Source organism: Lithobates pipiens, unplaced genomic scaffold (genome assembly GCF_037356315.1).
Source record: "Lithobates pipiens isolate NorthernLeopardFrog02 unplaced genomic scaffold, aLitPip1_a1.2 Scaffold_30, whole genome shotgun sequence".
Lineage (NCBI taxonomy): Eukaryota > Metazoa > Chordata > Amphibia > Anura > Ranidae > Lithobates > Lithobates pipiens.
This window is the reverse complement of record NW_027507791.1, coordinates 38880295-38906006: the sequence shown is the minus strand read 5'-3', so window position 1 is coordinate 38906006 and position 25712 is coordinate 38880295. Positions and strand designations below refer to the sequence as shown.

At 46.3% G+C, this 25712-nt stretch overlaps 1 protein-coding gene across 1 annotated transcript; it reads right to left on the bottom strand.

Moving 5' to 3' along the window:
• Positions 1-1543: 1543 nt before the first annotated feature.
• LOC143942169 (low affinity immunoglobulin gamma Fc region receptor II-b-like) lies at positions 1544-23069 on the bottom strand. Its single transcript, XM_077463427.1, has 6 exons — positions 23039-23069; positions 21720-21740; positions 5326-5589; positions 4970-5242; positions 4809-4865; positions 1544-1557 (listed from the first exon to the last, which is right to left on the bottom strand). Exons 1-6 carry the CDS (start codon positions 23067-23069, stop codon positions 1544-1546), a joined length of 660 nt encoding a protein of 219 aa, XP_077319553.1.
• Between the last annotated feature and the right edge of the window lie 2643 nt (positions 23070-25712).

Below are 25712 nucleotides of genomic sequence, written 5' to 3'. Positions count from 1 at the left end.
AAAAGCACAGAGAGAGGGTGCTGATCGCTCTGCACGATCACCATGGTCATTTGGGAGCCAAGAGGACTCTTCAACTCATAAGGGACAGATTCTACTGGCCTCACATGAGGACCGAAGTGGAGAGCTATTGTCATTCCTGCCTCAGGTGCATACAACGGAAGACTTTGCCTCAGAGGGCTGCCCCAATGGGCCACTTAGAGAGCCAATTGATCTAGTCTGCATAGACTTTCTGTGTTTGGAACCCGACCCGAGTGGGCAAGGGGACATTCTGGTGGTTACAGATCATTTCACCCGCTATGCCCAGGCGTTCCCTACTAGAGACCAGCAAGCAGCCACAGTAGAAAAGACTGTCGTGGAAAAGTTCTTTGTCCATTATGGTCTACCTCAACAGATACATTCAGACCAAGGTGGAGACTTTGAAAGCACACTGATAAAAAGACTGTTGGATCTATTAGGCATACAAAAGTCCAGGACTACTCCCTATCACCCACAAGGGGACCCTCAACCGGAAAGGTTCAACAGAACCATCCTGAACATGTTGGGGACTTTGACTGCAGAGTAGGCACATCACTTGACCATTGTATAACAGATGTGTCATGCTAACTCACCATTACCATCCCACATACTTCCCACTGCTACTTATGCCACCCTTCAACCCCAGAAAATGAGACCACACCAATCTGGAGTAAAACTTGGCCATAGCAGCCAATTATCTTTATTATTAAACATTCAAATAAAATTAAAATAACTGTATAAACCTGTACTAAACCACCTCCTCCATTAAATTCCACCCGTTGGTCTTTGCAGGAAAATCCCCCCAATCTTAACACCAGATCCATTCCGGCACTGTGGTACCTTAAAACTAAAATAGGCCTCCAGCTGACATGCTAGCTCAGAGAAAACAAACATTGACCACAGTGCATCTGATAACCAACTTCCAGCTAAACACCTTTAACTGGAATACCACTCTTGGTACCATACCACCGACAGGTCCCAAAATCTTCCAAACCTGGGGTTAATCCTTCACCAGCAAAGTCAATCCCCACATCGTTCAGGTCAACTCCATCGCTCTTCAAATACCGCCAAGTATCCACTTCCAATTCCAGGTGCCGGACGGCCAACCCACCATTCCTGGCAACTAAACCACTAACCTCCTTGTTCACCTTCTTCCTTGCCCGGTTGATTTTGTCCACTGACCGTGCTAAACGCCAAGTGGTCTGTGCCACTATGTCAGACCACACAATAATCATGCGTGGGAAGGCAAGGTGGAGCTGCCAAAAATCAAACTTGATATTATGTACCAAGTCCAACATAGACCTACTGCCTAGACCGTTGCCCCCCACATGGAGAACTAACACGTCAGGAGGCCGGTCCATACGCGCAAACCCACCTGGCAGACCATCCTGCCCCAAAGCATACCCGGCACCCCAAACCACTTGATACATGTCTCCTGTCTTGAAAAACCTAGCTGTCTCCCCTCCGGACGAGCATCACCTCTCCTAGCCCCCCAACACACGTATGAGTGGTCCACAATATAGACCAATCACTGTGCTCTACCTGAAAGAAAAACACGCAATATTAACCATATACAAGACACCACAGCGTAAAACCCTTACCCATTAACTATCTTACATTACACTGTCAACAGATGGGGCGAACATATGATTTAAACCTCCTAGACTCCCATCTCCCAATCCGCTTTACAACAGCCTCATCCAGCCCCCATTTGACCGCCTCCTTAGCCACCCCTTTGCGGAATGAATGTGACAAAAACTTTTGATCCCCCAAACCCAAAGCCTCTAAACATTTTTTAAATACCACAATGAATTGAAATCTAGATAAGGACCGCCCATCCCGGTGCACTAAGCGAGACCCTCCTACCTCCGGGCGCAAAGTCAGGAAACCCCACACCAACTCTACCGGGCACAAGGGCGAACCAGGCAGTGAATATACTTGCACCTTCCTTGCCCCACTGATTCATTTTTGACTTGTGCACCAGTAAGGACAGCCTATCCCGTTCACAAACTAACTCTGACACCCCTAACCCCCCCCCTGTACTTTCGTGGAGGGACTCACCAGTTTACCAATCTGAAAGGCCCCAAAGAACGGCATTGCGAACGCTGCCTTGAATAACACTACGTCATACTCTGAAGAGCATGTAACCACTAATTGGGCCAATAACCTGCCCAATAAATCAAAAGAAACAGGGCGTCTCGTATTCCGGCCTGGCTGAGAACACCTATAACCCTTCACCGCCTGTCTCACCCAAAAATCCTTGGTCATGTCCGGAAAACCTTTTAACTTAAACCAGAACGTTAACCGCGCCAGTTTTTTTGTCCAGACCAGCCAATGACACCCCTGCCTCCAAATTCCTAGAAACAAAATATAAAACTAACAAACGGAGGTCCTTTTCTTCTCGCCCCTCGGCTAACTGTTGTACAAATGCAATCCATTCCCCCCAAACCCTACTTGTTAAAGGGAGCTTCCAGATTCCGATAAGCCCCCTGCCCGCAAACCCCCACAACCACCAGGCAAGGGTTGTGGGGATGAGGCCCTTCTCCCCATCAACATGGGGACAAGGTGCTTTGGAGGGGGCCGCTATTCCAAAGCACCCTCCCAATGTTGAGGGCGTGCGGCCTGGTACAGTTCAGGAGGGGGGCGCTCTCTCGCCCCCCTCTTTTCCTGTGGCCTTCCAGGTTGTGTGCTCGGATAAGGGTCTGGTATGGATTTTTGGGGGGACCCCACGCCATTTTTTTTTTTGGCGCGGGGTTCCCCTTTATATCCACAACAGACCTGGAGGGCCTGATATGGAATTTAGGGGGACCCCCACGCATTTTTTTTTTTTACATTTTGGTTTGGGGTTCCCCTATGAGGGAATCCCATGCCATTTTTATCAATGAACTTCTATATGTATTGCAGACTGACAATTCATTGTAGCCGTGAGTAGTTTTAAATTACATTTTTCCTTTAGAAATGTTATTTTGCTGTCAGACTGTTCTAAACACGAGAAACATGAGCCCCTTTACAGGCATACTATAGACACCCCCCAGGTACAAAATTTAAAGGAATATTACACTTTTATTGTTTCCCTTTAAGCATTATTAAAATCACTGCTAAAATCCCTGCTTTCTATGTAGTAAGGTTCTGTAGTGTGGTAAGTTGGGCTGGATTTCCTATTAGGCACTGTAGACATGTGCCAACAGGTGCCTTTCCTAGAGGGGCACTTATCTGTACATGGCCAGATCTAGGGGATGCTGGGGTAGGTTGAGTCCCCCAGATTTGAGTTGTGCCCCCCCCCAAAGGCCGCCCCAATGAACATTGCACTCACACTCACTGCGAAGAGAGAGCTGGGAGGAGGTGCTCCCCCCGGCTCCTGTCAGTGGATCGCTCCTCCATACAGCGGATTGCACAGATCCTCTTAGATCACACAGTACACGGCTTGATTCCTCACCCTCTACACACATTTCTGGGAGAGGAGCAGTCATTGGAGGAGAAGGGGGCAGGGAATCAAGCCGTGTACCGTCCAAGAGGATCCTGTGTTATCTGCTGTATGGAGGAGCGCTGTTACCCCAGCTCTCTCCTCACACTTCTCTGACACTTCTCCTGTCTGGACTCGCATCGGGTGTGGGTACAATGTTCATGGGGGGCGGGCTGGAGGGCACAGAGAGCCTTCCAACTCCTCACTACTCCTGTAAGGTTGGAGGGGGCTGTTAATGCTGGGAACAGCAGGGTAATGGGGGGTGGGGCTTGAGCTAGGAGGAGGAATGGGGGGATGTATGTATTAGGGGACAGAATTGGGGAAGATTTGTGCTAGGAGGAGAGAATTGGGGAGCAGAGATTTGTGCTGGGAAGGGTTATTTTGGAGGGAGTTGTGCTAAGAAGACAGATTTAAGTGGATTTGTGGGAGAGGATTTGTACTAGGAGGGGAATTTGGAGGGGGTTTACACTAGGAGGGGTGGTTTGGGGGAGAAGATTTGAGCTAAGAGGGGAATTTGGGGAGAAATTACACCAGGAGGGAGATTTGGGGGGTTTATACTAGGAAGGGGTATTTTGGGGAGAGGATTTGTGCTAAGAGTGGGGATTTGGGGAGAGAACTTACACTAGGAGGGGGAATTGTGGGAAGGATTTACACTAGTAGTGGGGATTTGGGGAGGGGGGAGTCTACACTAGGAGGGGGGATTTGGGGGATAGGATTTGTCCTAGGAGGGGGATTTGAAGAAGAGGATTTGTGCTAGGAGGGGGGATTTGGATTGGGGAATTTTTGCATTTTTGCAGAAGGAATTTATGTTTGGGGTGAGCGTGTTGATTAGAGCTGTATTTTTTAGAGGCGGGCACTTCATAATTCTCTGCCTATGGGCTCCTGAGATGTAAATCAGGGCCAGTGGATGGAAGAATAACACATAGAGGGGGTGAAGATTCAAGAAATGGGGGGTGATAATTAAAGTGATTCCAAAGCTTCATTTTTATATGAAATAATAAACATGTTATACTTACCTGATCTGTAATAATCTCTTTCCTCCTCTTCTTGGGTCCCCTGCTGGCGCTCTTGGCCCCTCCTCCCTTCTGAGTACCCCCATAACAAGCTGTGTGCTATGGAGGGGTTCATGTGATTACACCCCCACTGTCCATAGACACCACCCCGCTCCCTCCTCACAGAATTGGATTGGCTGCAGCAGGAGCCAATGGCTGCCTCTGTGTCCTGTGATTGGAGGGGGAGAGGAGAGAGGAGTGCTGGTGGGGTCAGTGCTGGATAGAGAGAGGTGACAGGTAAGTGTTTGGGGGAAGCACAGAGGGGAACGTTCTTTTACCTGAATGCCGAGAATGGAAATCTTTAGTCTTTACAACCAATTTTCTTCTTTTTATTTCTGCAACAGAATCACTTCACAGATCATATTATTTCTGGGAGTTCACCTTCCTCTGGATCTACTAATATTTCTAAGATTACAGTTTATATACGACATTCATTTACCTTTCACAGAGATAAAGGATTCATCTGAGAGCTCCACCACATTTGACTCATCATAATGTAATTGTAATTGTTTAGTACATTTGTACCGTCCAGACTGACTCCTCGTTATATTAGGAATATGGAATGTGGAGTCGGATTCTGATGGTTTTATCTCCTGATCATCCTTGTAGAATTTTGTGTTTATTTCATCATATAATCTCTGATGATGACATCTCAGAGTCAGGGGGTCTCCTTCATAGATGGCCGATGGAGGTCTCTGCAGGAGGACGTGATCTGAAATGTAATAAAATGATACTTTAGGTTGTTCTATTCACACCCAACAATCTGTAATGATGGAGATGAGATGGACGACTCACTATATGTAACATTTAGGAAGACGGGATCACTGATATCACCACCGATGGTCTGGCACTGGTAATCTCCTCTGTCCTCCACTGAAGGCATAAAGATAAAACGTCTCTGTTGATCTCCAGGTATTGGTCTCTTATCTTTGTACCAGTGATAGGTCCGGGGCTCCTCTGGTACAGTAGACGGCACATCACATGTTAGAGTCACAGAGTCATCGTATAATATATTCCCCCAGTTGGGTGTGAAGGTCACCACAGGTTTGATGGCCCCTCCTATAGAAGAAAAGAGATCACACAGAACACATAGAGAGCACAGTGTGCAGCAAAACACAGAGAGGTGAACACATCTTGTACAGGGATGAGCTGAACACCCCCCGGTTCGGATCGCACCAGAACTTTCGAACGGACCGAAAATTCATACGAACTTTAGAACCCCATTGAAGTCTATGGGACTCGAACGTTCGAAATTAAAAGTGCTAATTTTAATGCCTAATATGCAGCATGTTGTCCTAAAAAGGGTTTGGGGACCTGGCTCCTGCCCCAGGGGACATGGGTCAATGCCTAAAATGTTTTTAAAAATGTCAGTTTTGGCGGGAGCACTGATTTTAATGACGATTAAAGTGAAAAAAAAAAGTGAAATATTCCTTTAAATATGGTGCCTGGGGGGGGGGGTGTCTGTAGTATGCCTGTGAAGTGCCACGTGTGTCCCGTATTTAGAACAGTCCCTGCACAAAATGACATTTTTAACGGAAATAACGTCATTTAAAACTGCTTGCGGTTTTAATCTTATATCTGGTTCCAGCAATATGGATGAAAATCATTGAGAAAAATGGCATGGGTAGCCCTCCCTGCCCATTACCAGCCCCTTTGGGTCTTGTATGCATATTAAGGGGAACCCTGTACCCATATTAAAAAAAGGAAATGCGTGTGGCCCCCAGGCCCTATATACTCAGAACAGCAGTATACAGGCGGTGCAAACAAGACAGGGACTGTGTAAGTTTGTTGTGTTAAGTAGAATCTATTTGTAATTTTCAACTGGTACATTTTTAAAGTTTAGCTCCAGTCAAAAAATCTATTTTTAAGTTTTTTGGAAAACATAGGGAAGGGTTATCACCCCTGTATAATTTGTTTTGCCGTCCGTCTTTTTTCATCTCACTTGCTGTTGTCTCCTTCCGTTTGCAAGTAGGAGACGTTTGTAAGTTGGATGTTTGAAAGTAGGGGCCTGCCCTATATGCTCTGCAGAAATGGCGGAACAAGGTGTTGGTGTTGCCACAACATTGTAAGCCCTCAAAGTGACTCTTGGTGGGCGCTGGAGCGCCCCGGTGTGAACGATTATATCAAGAATTGTAATTACATGCCATTGTTGAACAGTGGTAGAAAAATTTACCTTTGGTGGTTGTGGTGCTGGTGCCACAACACTAAGTCCTCACAGCTACTCTGGGTGGGCACAGGAACGGGCCCTCCTGTGAACTATTATATCAAGAATTGTAATTACATGCCCCTGTTAAACAGGGGCTGAAAAATTGGGCCTTAGGCACTGGTGCTGGTGCTACGACATTGCAACCTCTCCCATATACTCTAGTTGTAGTGCAGGAATGAGCCCTGCTGCAAAGCATTGCATCAAAAATTGTAATTAAATGCCCCTGTTAAACAGGGGCAGAAAAATTGGGCCTTAGGCACTGGTGCTGGTGCTACGACATTGCAACCTCTCCCATATACTCTAGTTGTAGTGCAGGAATGAGCCCTGCTGCAAAGCATTGCATCAAAAATTGTAATTAAATGCCCCTGTTAAACAGGGGCAGAAAAATTGGGCCTTAGGCACTGGTGCTGGTGCCACGACACTGCAACCTCTCCCATATACACTAGTTGGAGTGCAGGAATGAGCCCTGCTGCAAAGCATTGCATCAAAAATAGTAATTAAATGCCCCTGTTAAACAGGGGCAGAAAAATTGGGCCTTAGGCACTGGTGCTGGTGCCACGACACTGCAACCTCTCCCATATACTCTAGTTGTGGTGCAGGAATGAGCCCTGCTTCAAAGCATTGCATCAAAAATAGTAATTAAATGCCCCTGTTAAACAGGGGCTGAAAAATTGGGCTGGTGGCATCACCCAGAACCAAAAATGTTCTTCCAACATATCAGCGGAGGAGGAAGAGGATAGACAATCAACATAACAGGACAGTCACTCAGCATCAGCATAGGCAGTCTTGAAGGGATGTGATATTTAAAAAAAAATTATTCGGTTACATCAGCTTCAGGTGCTTGGTAGCTGTGGGTGATCCAAGACTGATTCATCTTGATGAAGGTCAGTCGATCAACTGAGTCAGTGGACAGGCACACCCTGTGATCGGTAACAAAGCCACCAGCAGCACTGAAGGTGCGTTCCGAAAGAACGCTGGATGCAGGACAGGCCAGTAGCTCAATTGCATACTGTGCAAGCTCTGGCCAGTGATCCATCCTCAAGACCCAGTAAGCCAGAGGATTTTCGGTGGGAAAGGTGTCCAAGTCTGATCTTGCCCCTAGGTATTCCTGCACCATGTAAATCAGACGCTGGCGATGGTTGCTGAAACCGATCATACCTTGGGGCTGCGGACTAAAAAATTGTCTGAACGCATCGTTCAGATGGCCGCCTTCTCCACCGCTCCTTCTGACCGATGCCTCAGCAACATGTTGTCCAGGACCAGGAGTTTGTAACATCCCAGTCTCTGGGAACGTGTTGGGTTACCCTTGTACCGTGGATCAAGGAGAGTGGCCAGACAGTAATGGTCCCTCTCCTTGATCCAGGATCAGGGAGGCCAGGTTAGCTGAGGCATTCGGTCTGGAGTTCTCTGGGTCACTAAGGACAACATGATCTGCAGCTACCTCCTCTCAGCCACATACAAGTCCACGGGTTTCTTGGGACTGTAAATCATCCCTACAAGACTGCTGTTGCTGCTGCTGATGCTGAGTGCCAGCCTCCACCTCCATGCTGACACAATCATCCTCCTCCTCCTCCTCCTCTTCCTCCTCCTCATCCTCTTCCTGTGTGATGGGTGGCACAGCAGGAACACTGTCTGGATAAAGGGGGCCTTGAGAGGCAAGGAAGTCCTCCTCTTCCTGCCTCTATTCTGCCTCAAGTGCCCTGTCCATTATTCCACGCAGCGTATGCTCCAAGAGGTGGACAAGAGGTACAGTGTAGACATGTGCAGAGTAAAATATTTCGTTTCGGAATTTCGTTTTCGTCTGAAAACTTAATTTATTTAGTTACTCCCGAAATTCGTTTTTATTTATTTTGTTTTTCGTTCAAAAATTGCATTCGTCCGAAAATCCACATGAATTACGGTCGAATCTGTCTTGGAAGGCTTATGGTGTCTGTCGAATGTATAAAGAAGATTCGACGGAGCTAACTATATAGCATACTTTAGAACCCTATTAAAGTCTATGGGACTCCAACGCTCAAAATCTAAAGTGCTAATTTTAAAGGCTAATTTGCAAGTTACTGTCCTAAAAAGTGTTTGGGGACCCGGGTCCTGCCCCAGGGGACATGTATCAATGCAAAAAAAAGTTTTAAAAACGGCAGTTTTTTAGGGAGCAGCGATTTTAATAATGATTAAAGTGAAACAATAAAAGTGTAATATTCCTTTAAATTTCGTAGGGGGGGGTTGTCTATAGTATGCCTGTGAAGGGGCGCATGTTTCCCGTGCTTAGAATTGTCCCTGCACAAAGTGTCATTTATGCAGGAAAAAAAGTCCTTTAAAATCACTCGCAGCTATAATGAATTGTCGGCTCCCGTAATACAGAGAACACTCATTGAAAGTCATTGATAAATAAATAAATAAATAAATAAATAAATAAAAAAAGCGTGGGGGTCCCCCAAATTCAATTACCAGGCCCTTCAGGTCTGGTATGGATATTAAGGAGAACCCTGCCTCAAATTTAAGAAAAAATTTGACGTGGGGTTCCCCCTAAATATCCATAACCAGACCCTTCAGGTCTGGTATGGATATTAAGGGGAACCCCGCATCAAATTTAAAAAAAATTTGACGTGGGGTTCCCCCTAAAAATCCATACCAGACCCTTTATCCGAGCACGCAACCTGGCAGGCCGCAGGAAAAGAGGGGGGGACGAGAGAGCGGCCCCCCCTCCCTCCTGAACCGTACCAGGCCACATGCCCTCAACATTGGGAGGATGCTTTGGGGGTCCGTGACCCCTCAAAGCACCTTGTCCCCATGTTGATGAGGACAAGGGCCTCATCCCCACAACCCTGGCCGGTGGTTGTGGAGGTCTGCGGGCGGGGGGCTTATCAGAATCTGGACCCCCAGATCCCGCTCCCCCCCCTGTTTGAAATGGTAAGGGGGTACAAAAGTACCCCTACCATTTCACAAAGAAAGTGTAAAAAATGGTTAAATAAAACAAACACACTTTTGAAGGGGTCACGGACCCCTAAAAGCATCCTCCCAATGTTGAGGGCATGTGGCCTGGTACGGTTCAGGAGGGAGGGGGGCGCTCTTTCGTCCCCCCCTCTTTTCCTGCGGCCTGCCAGGTTGCGTGCTCGGATAAAGGGTTTGGTATGGATTTTTAGGGGGAACCCCACGTCAAATTTTTTTTAAATTTGATGCGGGGTTCCCCTTAATATCCATACCAGACCTGAAGGGTCTGGTTATGGATATTTAGGGGGAACCCCACGTCAATTTTTTTCTTAAATTTGAGGCAGGGTTCCCCTTAATATCCATACCAGACCTGAAGGGCCTGGTAATTGAATTTGGGGGACCCCCATGCTTTTTTATTTATTTATTTATTTATTTTTTTATCAATGACTTTCAATGAGTGTTCTCTGTATTACGGGAGCCGACAATTCATAATAGCTGCGAGTGATTTTAAAGGACTTTTTTTCCTGCATAAATGATACTTTGTGCAGGGACAATTCTAAGCACGGGAAACATGCGCCCCTTCACAGGCATACTATAGACAACCCCCCCCCTACGAAATTTAAAGGAATATTACACTTTTATTGTTTCACTTTAATCATTATTAAAATCACTGCTCCCGAAAAAACGGACGTTTTTAAAACTTTTTTTTGCATTGATACATGTACCCTGGGGCAGGACCCGGGTCCCCAAACACTTTTTAGGACAGTAACTTGCAGAATCTTTTCTCTCTGTCAAATCTTTTTTCTCTGTCGAATATTTTCTCTATATAATCTTGGACTAATAGAGGTAAGGTTAAGCACATTCGACCACAGGTTCTATAGACAGATTGTTGTCAGAGTCATGTCGAATCTCCTATTCTATATCGAACTGTTGTAACAATGAAAACGAAAATAAAGCATTTATTTATGTCGGATCTTTCGTTTTTCGGATTTTGTGCTTTCGTTATCGTTTGTCAAAACGAAAACGAAAATAGCTGAAATTCGGACGAAAATGCATTCGGACGAAAACGAATGCACATGTCTAGTACAGTGTCACTGATGCATGCACTATCACTGCTCACCATCCTTGTGGCCTCCCCAAACAGTGACAAGACAGTGCATGCATCCCTGATCATGCCCCACTGGCGTGTTGAGAAAAAAACCGAGCTCCCCTGACCCTGTCCTGGTGCCGTAGTCGCACAGGTACTCATTGATGGCCCTCTGCTGCGTGTGCAGCCGCTGCAGCATGTCCAGCGTTGTGTTCCACCTGGTGGGCATGTCACATATAAGGCGGTTCTTGGGCAGGTTCAACTCCCTTTGGAGCTCAGCCAGCCGAGCACAGGCATTAAATCATCAGCGGAAATGCACGCAGACTTTCCTGGCCTGCTTCAGGACATCCTGTAAGCCCGGGTACCTGCCCAAGAACCGCTGCACCACCAGGTTAAGGATGTGAGCCACATGGAGCACTGCTGGTTCTGAGGACAGAGCACTGGAAGAGGCCATGGATGAAGAAGAAGAGGAGGGGGTGGAGGAGAGAGGTGTGTCACAACCAATAGTAGCATTTTGGAGGCGTGGTGGCAGAACAACCTCCAACACTGCACCTATCCTGCATCCTTCCCAGCTGCCAGAAGAGTGACCCAATGGGCCGTGAAAGACAGGTAACGTCCCTGTCCATGCCTGCTGGACCATGAGTCAGCGATAATATGCACCTTACCGCTGACCGCCCTGTCCAGCGAGGCAAGGACATTGCCTTCCACATGCCGGTAGAGAGCCGGAATCGCTTTCCGTGAGAAAAAGTGGCATTTGGGGACCTGCCACTGAGGAACCGCACATTGTACAAACTCACGGAAGGGGGCCGAGTCTACCAACTGAAAAGGCAGCTGTTGAAGTGCTAGAAATTTAGCCAAGCTAGCATTCAACCGCTGGGCATGTGGATGGCTGGGAGTGAACTTCTTTCGGTGGTCCAGCAGCTGGGGCAGGGACATTTGCCTGCTATAATCGGACGTGGGTGTACTGCTAGCAGAGTGCCCGGAAGCACTTGGCTGTGACACACATAATTCTACACCTTCATTCCCCTCAGAGCAGGTTTCAGAGAGGACTGAAGGTCTAGTGGGGATGGAGATCCCAGTTGATGAGGAGCAAGGAGAGGTCTGCTTTGTTCTTTGGTGTGGGTTTTTGAGGTACGCTTGTCAACGAGCTGAATGGCAGGTCAACATATGTCTGGTCAAGCATGTGGTGCCCAAGGGGCTGATGTTTTGGCCACGCGAGATAAGCTTGAGACATATGTTGCAAATAGCAGCGGTGCGATCTGATGCACTCGTCTCAAAAAAGCCCACACCAAAGAACTTTTAGAATAACGCGCAGAGGCAGCGTCCTGCACAGGCGGAGCTCTGCGGTGTGATTCAATCGTTGTGCTGCCCCTAAGCTGGCCCCCGGAGGGCATCCTGCCTCGTTTGACATATGCCTCCTTCTCCTCCTCCTCCTCCTCTCTCCTACCAGGCACCCACGTGGAGTCAGTGCCCTCATCATCCCCTCCCTCTTCATTGCTGGAGCAAACCTGGCAGTATGCTGCAGCTTGTGGAACATGACTGCCAGATTGCTGTCCTTCTTGAGCATCCCCTCTCTCTGCGCTCACGCTACTGCCTTCCTCTAGCTGAGTATCATCATCAGAGCCTACAAAACATCGTGCATCCTCCTGGAGCATGTACCCAACACTGTGCTCAAAGAGTTCAGGAGACTCCTCAGGAGGATGTGGTGGGTCTAGGGAAGGATTCACTGATGATGACATTGAGGAGGGAAGACGATGCGTTGGCAGCTGCTTTGCTAGTACCCTGAGCCTGGGTGAGAGAGGATGAGGAGGATGAAGAGGGCTTGGTCATCCACTCTACCAAGTCTTCGGCATGTTGCGGCTCAACATGTCCAGCTGCCGAAAAGAAGGACAAGCGTGTCCCATGGCCACGTGCTGATGATGACAATGCACCGCGTCCACGACCAGCACTGTTGTCTCTAGACACAGAGCCTGCTTGCCCTCATTTGGCTCGCGCCTGTCTGCCTCTCCTTGCTGGCCTTCCAGACATGGTAATGGCCTGAAGGGAGATGGGAAAACCAGCAATTGGGTAGTGTATATTGTGCTGGAGGCACACACAACACCCACTAACTCCTGCAGATGGCAGATGGCTCAATTATAGAAGAGCTATGTAGGTGGATATAACGGTGTATACTGTGGTCAGGGCACGCAGAATCTCCTACAACTGACTGCAAGCTGTAGACACAAACCAGCAAAGACACAGAGCACATTGATGCCTTTTATAGGCCTGTCAGGCCAATCAGGTAAGGCCCATAGCCGTGTGCATAGGTGTGCACATGCGCGTACGACATTGTATCGTATCAGGCGCACGGGGAAGTGCAGACGTTGAAGTCTGGTGATTCTCTGACAAAGCTCTATTTAAAAAGAGCAAGATAGCTTGCTATGTAGGTGGATATAACGGTGTATTCTGCGGTCAGGGCACGCAGACATCACGCACAATCTCCTACAACTGACTGCAAGCTCTATTTAAAAAGAGCAAGATAGCTAGCTATGTAGGTGGATATAGCGGTGTATACTGCAGTCAGGGCACGCAGACTGCACGCACCATCTCCTGCAACTGACTGCAAGCTCTATTAAAAAATAGAAATATAGCTAGTTATATAGGTGGATATAATGGTGTATACTGCGGTCAGGGCACGCAGACAAAAACCACTACAGAAGAGCAAGAACGCAAAATCGGGCGATAACTAACGGTGTACACTGTGTTGAAGGTACACAGAACACCCACTAACTCCTACAGACGCCAACACACTACACAAGGCCGCCGCGCTGGCGGCCTTATATAGCGTGGGGCGTGTACTACACAGCCTGAGCTATGATTGGCCACAGGCATCCTGCCTGTGGCCAATCTTGGCTCTCCTCGCTGCCGGCGCTGTGATTGGCCAAGCATGCGGGGTCACAGTGCATGCTTGGCCAATCATGAGCCAGCAATGCACTGCGATGGCGCAGTGCATTGTGGGCCGTGAGCGCCACACGAATTTGGCGTGAACGGCTCATAATGTTCGGTATTCGCCGAACGGGCGAACAGCCGATGTTCGTGTCGAATGTATGTTCGACTCGAACACGAAGCTCATCCCTAATCTTGTATGAGAAAAATACATTCTCTATAGAAATGGGAATGTTTGTAATCCTGGGCACAGAGATTTTCTCACACGTTGGTAGATCTTTATTTTTAGCAATGAAAACTTCTCCCCTTAAAGTGATATTAAATGACCTTCAGTAATTTTTTCATCTTTCCATCTATTAAATCTTCTGCTCTTCTTGTTGTTTTATCTTTGGATTGTAAAACTTTTTTTTCTGCCAGTAAATCCCTTTATACAGCCCACTTCCTGTTTCCTGTCTTGTCATAGCCTAGGCTTATGACATCATAGACAACTCTCTCTCTCTAATTCTCTCTCTCTCATTCTTTCTTTCTCTCTCTCATTCTCTCTCTCTCTCTCTAATTCTCTCTCTCTCTCTCTCTCTCTCTCTCTCTCTCTCTCTCTCTTTTTCTCTCTATCTATCTCTCTGTCTCTATCTCTTCCATTCTCCCTCTCATTCTCTCTCTCTCTCTCTCTCTCTCTCTCTCCCCCTCTCTCTCTCTTTCTCGTGAGAGTTTGCAGAGTTGGAGACATGCCTCTGTGGGTCTGTGTAAATCCAGGAAGTGAACTGACAGCAGCTTCAGCTGCCCACAGTTAAAATGGCTGCAGCCAGACTTGGCAGAGGGAGATTTCTGCAGCGTATTTGGCAAGTACAGAATCACAGTATATATAAAATAATATGCAAAATGGTTGGAGGGAAGCTTCAGAATGGCAATGATGTTTTTATTACAAATTAGGTGAGCCGACTGCTGTTCCTCTTTAAAGGCAGACTTTTTTTTATATGTATAACATGTTATACTTATATAATCTATGTAATATTTTTGCACAGAGCAGCCCCGATCCTCCTCTTCTCAGGTCCCTCCTCAAGTATAAAAAAAATAATTTTAGACCTGGAGATTTTTTATTCTCTGAAAGCAGAGATCATGAATAATAAAATGGTGGTAGTTTCATTTTTTCTTGTCCCACAATCTTAATACAAAACAAAGCCATTTACTGGGAAGACCGATGAGCTGCTGTTTCTTCTCCCCCAACTCTCTAAGCTCGTTATGCAGCTGAGAAAAGAAGGAAGGCAATCAATTCTAAAAAGGGGGGAAGAGCATATAATGTTTTTATATCTATACACAAATGTTTTGCCTTTCACTTATAACTTAAACTGAATGGTTTGTTGGGAGAGGGTTCACATATACTTTAAATCTGCATACACCCCGAGGTGAAACTAGAAACTTCAGAGCCCCGGTACAAGAAATCACGAAGGCCCCCCCCGAAAAGTATGATTTTGATACTATTTTTTTTTCCACTGTACAACAAAGTAAAACATTTCTGTTTCTGATTTCAACTTTAAAGGGTGTTATAACAGTGGTACTTGAGGGGATGGGTGCGGTGGTACTTGAGGGGGGTTGTAGCGGTGGTACTTGAGGGGGGTTGTAGCGGTGGTACTTGAGGGGGAGTGGCGGTGGTGGTACTGGAGCCAGGGCAGCAGCGCAGAAACAGACAGGCTCTGTGAAGGGAGTGACACAGGCAGAGTCGCAGCTGCGGGGGATTTCCACCTCTACTTCTCCTCCTTGAGCCGAGTATTCACCTGGCAATGCCCTCCTATTGGCTACAGTCAGTTCCAATGGCTGGGAAACAAGCAGCTAGAGGATTATGGGACATGTAGTCCTGGATACCAGCAGGCCCCAGCATGCTGAGAGGGAGGGGGAAGAGGAAGAGAGGAGAAGAGGGACCATGAGGCTGTCGGGTTGAGGGAGTCAGTGATTCTATTATTATCCTCCAAGGTAAGAACTTACCTCCAGGTGGGGAGAGTGAGGGGGATGGGGTGCAGGATGCAGACTTCCATAGAGATACAGGACCTTATCACTGGCTACATCCACCCTTTCCTCCCCTCCACCTGGCTGTATCTACCCTGTCCTTCCCTCCACCTGGCTGCACCAATCCTTTCCTCCCCTCCATTGTGCTGCTCCCACCCTGTCATCCCCTCCACCTGGCTGCATCTACACTGTCTCCCCCTCCAGCTGGCTGCAGTTAGCCTGTCCTCCCCTCCACCTGGCTGCTCCCACCCTGTCCTCCCCTCCACTTGGCTACTCCCACCCTTTCCTCCCCTCCAGCTGACTGCTCCCACCCTGTCCTCCCCTCCACTTGGCTGCTCCCATCCTTTCCTCCCCTCCACCTGGCTGCTCCCACCCTGTCTTCCCCTCCACTTGGCTGCTCCCACCCTTTCCTCCTCTCCACCTGGCTTTACCCACTCTGTCCTCCCCTCCACCTGGCTGCTCCCACCCTGTCCTCCCCTCCACTTGGCTACATCCACTCTGTTCTCCCCTCCACCTGGCTGCTTCCACCCTGTCCTTCCCTCCACCTGGCTGTTCCCACCCTGTCCTCACCTCCACCTGGCTGCTCCCACCCTTTCCTCCCCTCCACTTGGCTGCTCCCACCCTTTCCTCCTCTCCACCTGGCTTCACTCACTCTGTCCTCCCCTCCACCTGATTGCTCCCACCCTGTCCTCCCCTCTATCTGGCTGCTCCCACCCTGTCCTCCCCTCCACATGGCTTCTCCCACCCTTTCCTTGCCTCCACATGGCTGCTCCCACCCTTTCCTCGCCCCCACCTGGCTGCTCCCACCCTGTCCTCTTATCCACCTGGCTGCTCCCACCCTGTCCTCCCCTCCACCTGGCTCCATCTACCCTGTCCTCCCCTCCACCTGGCTGCTCCCACCCTGTCCTCCCCTCCACCTGGCTCCATCTACCCTGTCCTCGCCTCCACCTGGCTGCTCCCACCCTGTTCTCCCCTCCACCTGGTGGCATCTTCCCTGTCCTCCCCTCCACCTGGCTGCATCTACCCTCTCCTCCTCTCCACCTGGCTGTTCCCACAGGAATTTTTCAAAAGTGTGTTTGTCTTATTTAACCATTTTTACACTTTCTTTGTGAAATGGTAGGGGTACTTTTGGTACTACCCCCTTACCATTTCAAACGGGGGGGGGGTGGGATCTGGGGGTCCCCTTGTTAAAGGGGGCTTCCAGATTCTGATAAGCCCCCCGCCCGCAGACCCTCAGAACCACTGGCCAGGGTTGTGAGGATGAGGCCCTTGTCCTCATCAACATGGGGACAAGGTGCTTTGAGGGGTCACAGACCCCCAAAGCATCCTCCCAATGTTGAGGGTATGTGGCCTGGTATGGTTCTCTCGCCCCCCCCCCACCACTTTTCCTGCAGCCTGCCAGGTTGTGTGCTCGGATAAAGAGTCTGATATGGATTTTTAGGGGGACCCCCACGTCAATTTTTTTTTAAAATTTGATGCGGGGTTCCCCTTAGTATCCATATCAGACCTGAAGGGTCTGGTATGGATATTTAGGGGGACCCCCACGTCAATTTTTTTTAAAATTTGACACGGGGTTCCCCTTAATATCCATGTCAGACCTGAAGGGCCTGGTAATTGAATTTAGGGGAACCCCCACGCTTTTTTTTTTTTTTTTATTAATGAATGAATGTATTGTCAGCTAATACAGAGAACACTCATTGAGTGTTCTCTGTATTACGGGACCCAACAATATAGCCGCAAGTGATTTTAAAAGACATTTTTTATCCTGCACAAATGACACTTTGTGCAGGGACAGTTCAAAGCACCAGAAACATGCGCCCCTTCACAGTCATACTATAGATACCCCCCAGCTACGAAATTTAAAGGAATATTACACTTTTATTGTTTCACTTTAATCATTTTTAAAATCACTGCTCCTGAAAAAACGGCCGTTTTTAAAACTTTTTTTGCATTGATCCATGTCCCCTGGGGCAGGACCCGGATCCTCAAACACTTTTTAGGACAGTAACCTGCATATTACCCTTTAAAATGAGCACTTTAGATTGTGAACGTTCGAGGCCCATAGACTTTAATAGGGTTCTAAAGTTTAGGTCTGTTCACAGGTTCTGGTGCGAACCGAACAGGGAGGTGTTCAGCTCATCCCTAGTTTCTAATTAAAATGACCGGGGCATGGCGCAGACATCATGGCTCTTTCCTGAGTGGCTCTGTCACGAGTGATGCGCAGTTTCAGCGACGCAGTTTAACGAAAGCAGGATAACTAGAACTGGATGAAGACACAACAAGATCTCTGCAAGACAACAAGCAAACCAGCAATTCTCCTTTATTTTGTATCAAGTCAGACTCCCACTCTATCTAGTACGATGCTCCTCATTCTCTTCCTTCTCACATCAGTGTCTTCTATCCTCAAATTCTCCTTACTCTATCCCTCCCCTCTACCCTGCAGCATGCACATATCACCCTCACTCCTACCTTCTTCCTACTACTGCACCCATCATCTCCTGCATTTGCTGCATCCATATGCTGGCATAAACTCCAAAGCCACGAGACACATGCACTCATGCTCATCTCACTCCCATCTTGTGTTCCTCACCCTCCTCCTTCTCCTAGTCTCGGGTGACATTTCTCCTAATCCTGGGCCACCACTCTCAAACTGCAAGCCACATGTTCAAAACCCCTCCCCCTCTGGCAACCACCGCAATCCACTTAATTTAGTTTCTATCCCCCTGCTTCCTCTAAGCAGCCCCCCTATCTCATGCGCCCTTTGGAATGCACGCTCCATCTGTAACAAGCTAACATCTGTACATGACCTCTTCATCTCTCATGGCTTCAACATACTCGCCATAACTGAAACCTGGCTTCAAAATGCTGCCCTCTCCCATGGTGGTCTCCATTGGACTCACTCCCCCAGACCCAATGGACAGAAAGGAGGTGGATTTGGATTGCTCCTATCCCCACAATACACCTTCCAAGTCCTTCCCATCCCTCCCTCTCTTTCCCTCTCTTCTTTCGAGATGCACTGTATTCGCCTTTTTTCTCCTATTTCTCTGAGAATTGCAGCAATTTATCGGCCTCCTGGATCGGTGTCACGCTTTCTTGATGACTTTGCTGCCTGGCTACCCTACTTTCTCTCCTCTGAAATACCCACCATCATTCTTGGTGACTTTAACATTCCTATCAACGTTAACAACCCAACTACAGCTAAACTTCTTGACTTAACCTCATCTTTTGACCTAACCCAATGGACACATACTTCCACTCACTCTAATGGTAATACCCTTGACCTTGTATTCTCTCATCTCTGCAACCCTAGCAATCTCACAAACACCCCCTTTCCTCTCTCTGATCACAACCTCATTAGTTTCACTATATCTTTGTCTCCAACCACCCATCCTTCAAATCAGCAAACTATCACTTGTAGAAACCTTCGCCACCTTAAGCCTTCTCTTCTCTATTCTGCTACTGACCACCTATATGATATAATCTCTCCCCTGTCCTGTCCTGACCTTGCCATCTCTGTCTACAACAGTTCACTCTCTTCATCACTAGATGCACTTGCTCCTCTAACCACACGCAGAATCAGGCCCCGACCGTTACAACCCTGGCAAACTGACAACACTAGAAATCTCAAGAGACGTTGCCGTGCTCTTGAACGGCTGTGGCGTAAAACCAAATGCCTCCAAGACTTCACCATATATAAATCTGCCCTTCTAAAATACAATTCCTGCCTCCATGCTGCCAAACAAGCCTACTTTGTATCTCTTATTAATACTTTGTCATCCAATCCTCGCCGGCTCTTCTCAACTTTTAACTCTCTGCTTCGTCCCCCACCCCCTCTACCCACCAACTCACTCACTGCCCAAGAGATTGCCAATCACTTCAAAGACAAGATTGATGCAATTCGCGAGGACACCTCCGCTGTGCGTACATCTTCCCCACCCAACATACCTGGCCCAATAGCACATTCAACACTCTCCTCTTTTGAATTGACTACTACTGAAGAGGTTGCAAAACTTTTTTCAGATGCTCACCTAACCAATTGTCCCTTGGACCCTGTTCCCTCACAACTATTACGGTCACCCTCTAATTCTATCCTATGCTCCCTCACTCACATCTACAATCTCTCCCTCTCAAGTGGCACCTTCCCCTCCCCTCTAAAACATGCACAGATCACCCCCATACTTAAAAAACCCTCTCTGGACCCCACCAACCTGAACAACTTAAGACCTATCTCATTGCTCCCATTCACCTCTAAGCTTCTAGAACGCTTAGTCTACAACCGCCTTAGCTCCTACCTCAGTGAAAATAACCTTCTTGACCCATTACAGTCTGGCTTTCGCTCTCAGCACTCCACAGAAACTGCCTTACTAAAACTCACTAACGATCTACTAACTGCTAAAACCAACAGCCAGTACTCCATACTCCTACTACTTGACCTCTCTGCTGCCTTTGATACTGTTGACCACCCGCTCCTCCTCAATAAACTACATTCCCTTGGCCTCCGAGATTCTGCGCTCTCCTGGTTCTCTGCCTATCTATCACAGCGCTCCTTCAGTGTCACCTACAACTCTGTATCCTCCTCTCCATTGCCCCTTTCTGTGGGGGTCCCCCAAGGCTCTGTTCTTGGACCCCTTCTCTTCTCTATTTATACCTCCTCCCTTGGTCACCTGATAACCGCCCACGGCTTCCAATACCACTTATACGCCGATGACACCCAAATCTATCTGTCTGCTCCTCACCTCACTCCTTCAGTCTCCTCTCGCATTACTAACCTGCTAACTGACATATCAGCATGGATGTCACACCATTTCCTTAAACTAAACCTCTCTAAAACTGAGCTATTAATAATCCCCCCTGCACATGCCCCCCTCCATGACTTTTCCATCAAAATCAACAATGCAACCATCAGGCCCTCCCCTCACGCCAGGGTACTAGGTGCAATCCTAGACTCTGACTTGTCATTTCAGCCCCAAGTCCAATCGCTGTCAAAAGTTTGTAGATTTCACCTCCGTAACATCTCTAAAATTCGCCCCTTTTTAACAATTAAAACTACCAAGATCCTCATTCACTCCCTTGTTATATCTCGCCTTGACTATTGCAACTCCCTTCTCATTGGCCTGCCTCTACATAGGCTATCTCCTCTTCAGTCTATCATGAATGCTGCTGCCAGACTTATCCACCTTACCAACCGCTCAGTGTCTGCCAACCCTCTCCTCCAATCCCTACACTGGCTCCCAATCACCCAGCAAATTAAATTCAAAATACTAACCACCACATACAAAGCCATTCACAACTCTGCCCCGAGCTACATCACCAATCTTGTCTCCAAATATCACCCAAACCGTCCCCTCCGTTCTTCTCAAGACCTCCTACTCTCAAGCTCTCTCGTCTCCTCCTCCCACACTCGTCTCCAGGATTTCTCCAGAGTCTCTCCAATCCTCTGGAACTCGCTACCTCCACCGGTCCGGCTATCCCCTACTCTTGCTACCTTCAGACGATCCCTGAAAACTCATCTATTCAGGGAAGCCTATCACGTCTCAAACTAATCTCCTACCACTTCCATAAACTCATTCCCAACAGTTATAACCTTCTGTACCACCTGCCCCACCCTTTTAGATTGTAAGCTCTTCTGAGCAGGGTCCTCTTAATCCTTTTGTATTTAATTGTATTGTAACTGTATTGTCTCCCTTTTATATTGTAAAGCGCTGCGTAAATTGCTGGCGCTATATAAATCCTGAATAATAAATAATAATAATAATTTAGGTTTGACCCAAATTCAAATCTCACCACTACGGGTCTTTCCAGGAAGCATTTGTGTGATACATTTAAGTAAATTTTATGACAATTAAATCTCAGTTGTGTGCAAATGTAGCTAACCCGCACTTTTTGAATACCACTGCATTAATGCAAAGCTATCAACAAAGTCATAATCAATGATCCAAACCCCTTCTTTCTCAGACAACTTTAAGACCAAAATTGTAAAAAAAAAGTATATTTTTTGTAGTATTCTTGTGTTTATAGTATATAATTCAGCTCTGTACTCACCAGATTTTCCCACATTCAAAGCTGAAAAGCCAAAATGCACTTTTTAGAAAATGTTATGTACAGTACATGTCATTAAAGAATATCTACTGCATTCCAATCATTTTTCATCCTTTCATTTTGAGTTAGAAATTATGAATTTTCTTCATAGCAAAAATGTTAGAATCACAATTTTCTTCGCTCTCCAGAAGATCGGAACTGATGCTCTCCCTTATGTGACAAGCTATGGTTTGGAGAGGTTGGGTTAAGCAACCGGACTTAACGTTACCACTCCTCCAACGTGTAGCCATCAATTGTCCTTATATTCAACCTATCACCCCCTTACACAATGATTGGACAAGCTCATTCAGATCCTTCTATGCATCCATCATAACCACCTTACCAAGACATTTCTTTTATGCCTTATGCTGCCTCAAGTCACCCCCCAACACCACTACTTTTATTAACTTATTTCAATCAGTAACCAGATCGTTCCCATTCCTGCTTCTGCAGGTTCAGTCATCCAGCCATCAGAACTGAACTATGTATCCACCAGATCCCCCTTTACTAAACTAAACACCTACATTTAACTCCCTCATTGAGTAATCAGACCCTCTACCCACCCCGGGTAGATACAATTCTGGGATCTAATTGGATAGAGGATATAACTTAAGACAATATTTGAATCACATGAGACAAGGGGCACTCAGCAGTAGAACCAGGACATGTACCCCGGTACCCAACCCTGGCATTACCCTGACCTTCGACATTTTTCTCCTTATAGATGACATCCAGCTATCTTCATCCTTGACTCTTACAACTAAAACAAAGCTCTTCTGAAAATCACATTCCTGGTTCTGACTTATCTAGATTAATGTGAACCTTCCAGCCTGCATGACAAGACCATGAACACAGCTTACAATCTATGATAATAACAGCACAAGTCAAGAAATGCTCTGCTTAGATGTCTTCTGTAGCTCCTTTCTATAATGTACAATCCACCATTACTGAGAATGGATACTAATTAACAACTGTAACATGATGTGCAGTTTTTCTCATGGAACTAGACAGCTCATACAGTGCCCATTGGATGGTGAATACGGTGGAAGATGCAGAAGAGAAGAAGAAGAGAAGAAGAAGAAGAAGAGGGGTCATCATACTTTGTCCACAACAGATAAAACTATAATAAGTGTGCTTTACATCGAGCCTCTAACAGGTTCAAAGTAATGATATATTTTATGTTGCACACAATCTCAAAAGTAAAGACACCAATACTTTGATATTTACAATAAAATAATAGAATACTAAGTATTAAAAAAAAAAGAAAAAAAAAATCTACTTACATAGAAACACAATGGCAAGAAGGACAGACATGGTAGATGAGACCTGAAAGTTGTGACGGTCTTCCTGAGAAGCAGAAGTTATGAGCGTCTTCTCACTTCATGAGTGTTATTTATGGACATTTCACCAGACTTAACACCAATGTTGTGAGAATGTAGAATGATGAATAATCTGTGATAGCCAGTTCTGCTTTATCTGATATGATATGCTAGACAAAACTCATATGACATTTTTGGGTGGCTACCTCTGGCCTTGTAACCAGGTTTACTGGTCTTGCTGGATTACATGATGGTAAGGACACTTGTTTGGAGTCCAGTGTTGTCATTATGGTAAGGTATGGATTCCAATCCTATCTCACTGAATAGTAAACTAAGATGACACCATTAGGCACTTCTCTGGGGTAAATGTTCCAATAAGAATTGTAAACTCCGGTAACACACAAGGGGCAATCTATTGGTGATAATGTAACAACGAGAATAGAAACAGGTGCTGTTTTGGGGTAGATTTACCAATAAAAATTGTACTTTCAATTTGGGGTAGATGTACAGATAAGAATTGTAAACTTAGATTACTGGGGTAGATGTACCAATAAGAATAGAAACAGGTGCAATCCTTGGGGTAGATATAAGAATTTTAAAATTAGGTTACAACCCACAGGAACTCCTATGGGGTAGATGTACCGATAGGAAAATAAACAAGCACCCTTTTGGGGGAGATATACTGATGAGAATAAATAAATACTTAATAGTATTTTCCTTCACTCCTCTCCCAGCTGCTATATAAAATGTTTTCTAGAGAGGTGAAGGTTGGAGGAGCTGGGCCAGCATGGACAGTAACTGACACTCCCAGAAGAGAAAGTTCTAGGTTGAGCAATGAGGGAGGTGGCTGAGCTTGGCTATTGGAGTAGTACTTCTGGAGTAGTCAAATTTTTTTGAAAATTCAAAGGCACCAAGCACATGAATAAAACATCATTGATAAAAGGCAAATACATTGCAAGTACAAATTTGAAATACTTGATTAGTCTGTGCTTTATCTGGAATTGATTTGGTGACAGGGCCTCTTTAATTTTACATGTTTTATTGAACAATGTCTTTAAGTGTAATACAAGAGTGGATGAGTGAAATTCAGGAGACGGGTCCCGGGAGGAAATAATTTCCACCACCTTTTCTATTTACCACATTGTACTGATCTGCACATTAAAGCCGACCTCCGGGTAAATGGCTGAATACACAGATGGAATATATACTGTATATGGGAGAGGTTTTTCCTGCCAAAGGATTTGTATTTCTCTCCATTCAGTATCGAGATTTATCACGCTCATTTTTTACTGTCATTTCCAGAACATCAGCAAATATTAGGAAACATAAACAAAACCCATCTTCATCTCATCTTCGATTTTCTCATGAACATCACTTTATTTCCTAAATGTGTGAGCTCAGAGATCACTTATGTTTTCTCAATGGATCATCAAATTTGGTGTATGATTTTGTAATGGACCTCCGTCCTCAACAGGAATATGTCCGCCGTAAATGCTTCCTCTGTCTGGTACCACACGATCCAAGACCCTTTAGCCCACCCAGTCACTAGCCGTAACAGTGTAGGGTGAAAAACATCAGACTCTTTATTCAAACACATGTAACAACAGATATACAACTCGGGGACACTCCCCCCTCCCTTGTATTTAGGGTGTGGTAAACTGTCCAATAACAATAGACACACAGGTCAGGTGTATTCAAACTTCATCAGTAAACAGTGTTATCAGCAGGGAGGGGCTGCTGGAGTAATATCCCACCCCCTCCACCTAGACATACATCCCATAATATACCTTTCTCCCATGGTCGACAGACACAACAGAACAATGGAATACAACCACACCCAAAGTGACTCCCGTCACAGTGACACTTGGCGCAAACACTTACATTTTTATGTATTGCTTTTTTTTCCAGATGTCTGGCTAAGATTAATATTGGCTTTTTATCCCTAAGTTCAACCAGTAAGTTTTTCAGGTTCATGAAGTTTCATTAAAGTTGGCACTCTTCCACTTCTCTATCACTTCTACTGCCAATAAGTGACGTGTATAAAGTATTAAGCTAGCCCTCACTGCTAGAACCATCATCACCAGCCACTGTCACCATTCCCTAAATCAGCAGGTTGCTTTTCCTTCTTGGGGACCCCCAGGCCACCAGAACTAGTGTCCTCAGTGGAAGATTTCCCCTTTATTACTTTTCTGGGAACAACCCAAAATGTGGGGATTTTATTTTATTTTCACTTTCAATGACGATGGTAAACAGCACAATTTCCTTAATGGGGACGCAGACAGCAATAAAAACCTCCAGTTGTCCTAATCTATCTCTACTTCATCCAAAACTAAAAAAAAAAAAAAATGCCTTTAGTTATGCTTTAATATTGATTGGACCCTGGGTAAACATTTTCTTGGGCCCCCCAGTTCCCATGAAATTTCACTCTTTACCTGTTCTGAGGCAGCTAGACTCCAAATCAGTTTACTGCATCAGATTAGGCAGTGATTGTGATTGGTTGTCAGAGGTTACAGTGTACTATTACTGCTCACAGACTGGTTGCTAGAGGTTACAGCACACATTACGGCTCACTGATTAGTTGCTAAAGGTAACAGCACATTATTTATGTTTCCTGATTGGTTGCAAGAGATTACTGCAC

Bases quoted from the DNA above. Each gene is read 5' to 3' on its own strand.
- LOC143942169 (XM_077463427.1), bottom strand. From the start codon at position 23,069: ATGTCTGTCCTTCTTGCCATTGTGTTTCTAT. The intron at 5,590-21,719 runs GTGAGTACAGAG...TTTCTTCTATAG, and splicing joins TTTGAATGTGGGAAAATCTG to GAGGGGCCATCAAACCTGTG. The intron at 4,866-4,969 runs GTAAATGAATGT...ATTCTGTTGCAG, and splicing joins ATCCTTTATCTCTGTGAAAG to AAATAAAAAGAAGAAAATTG.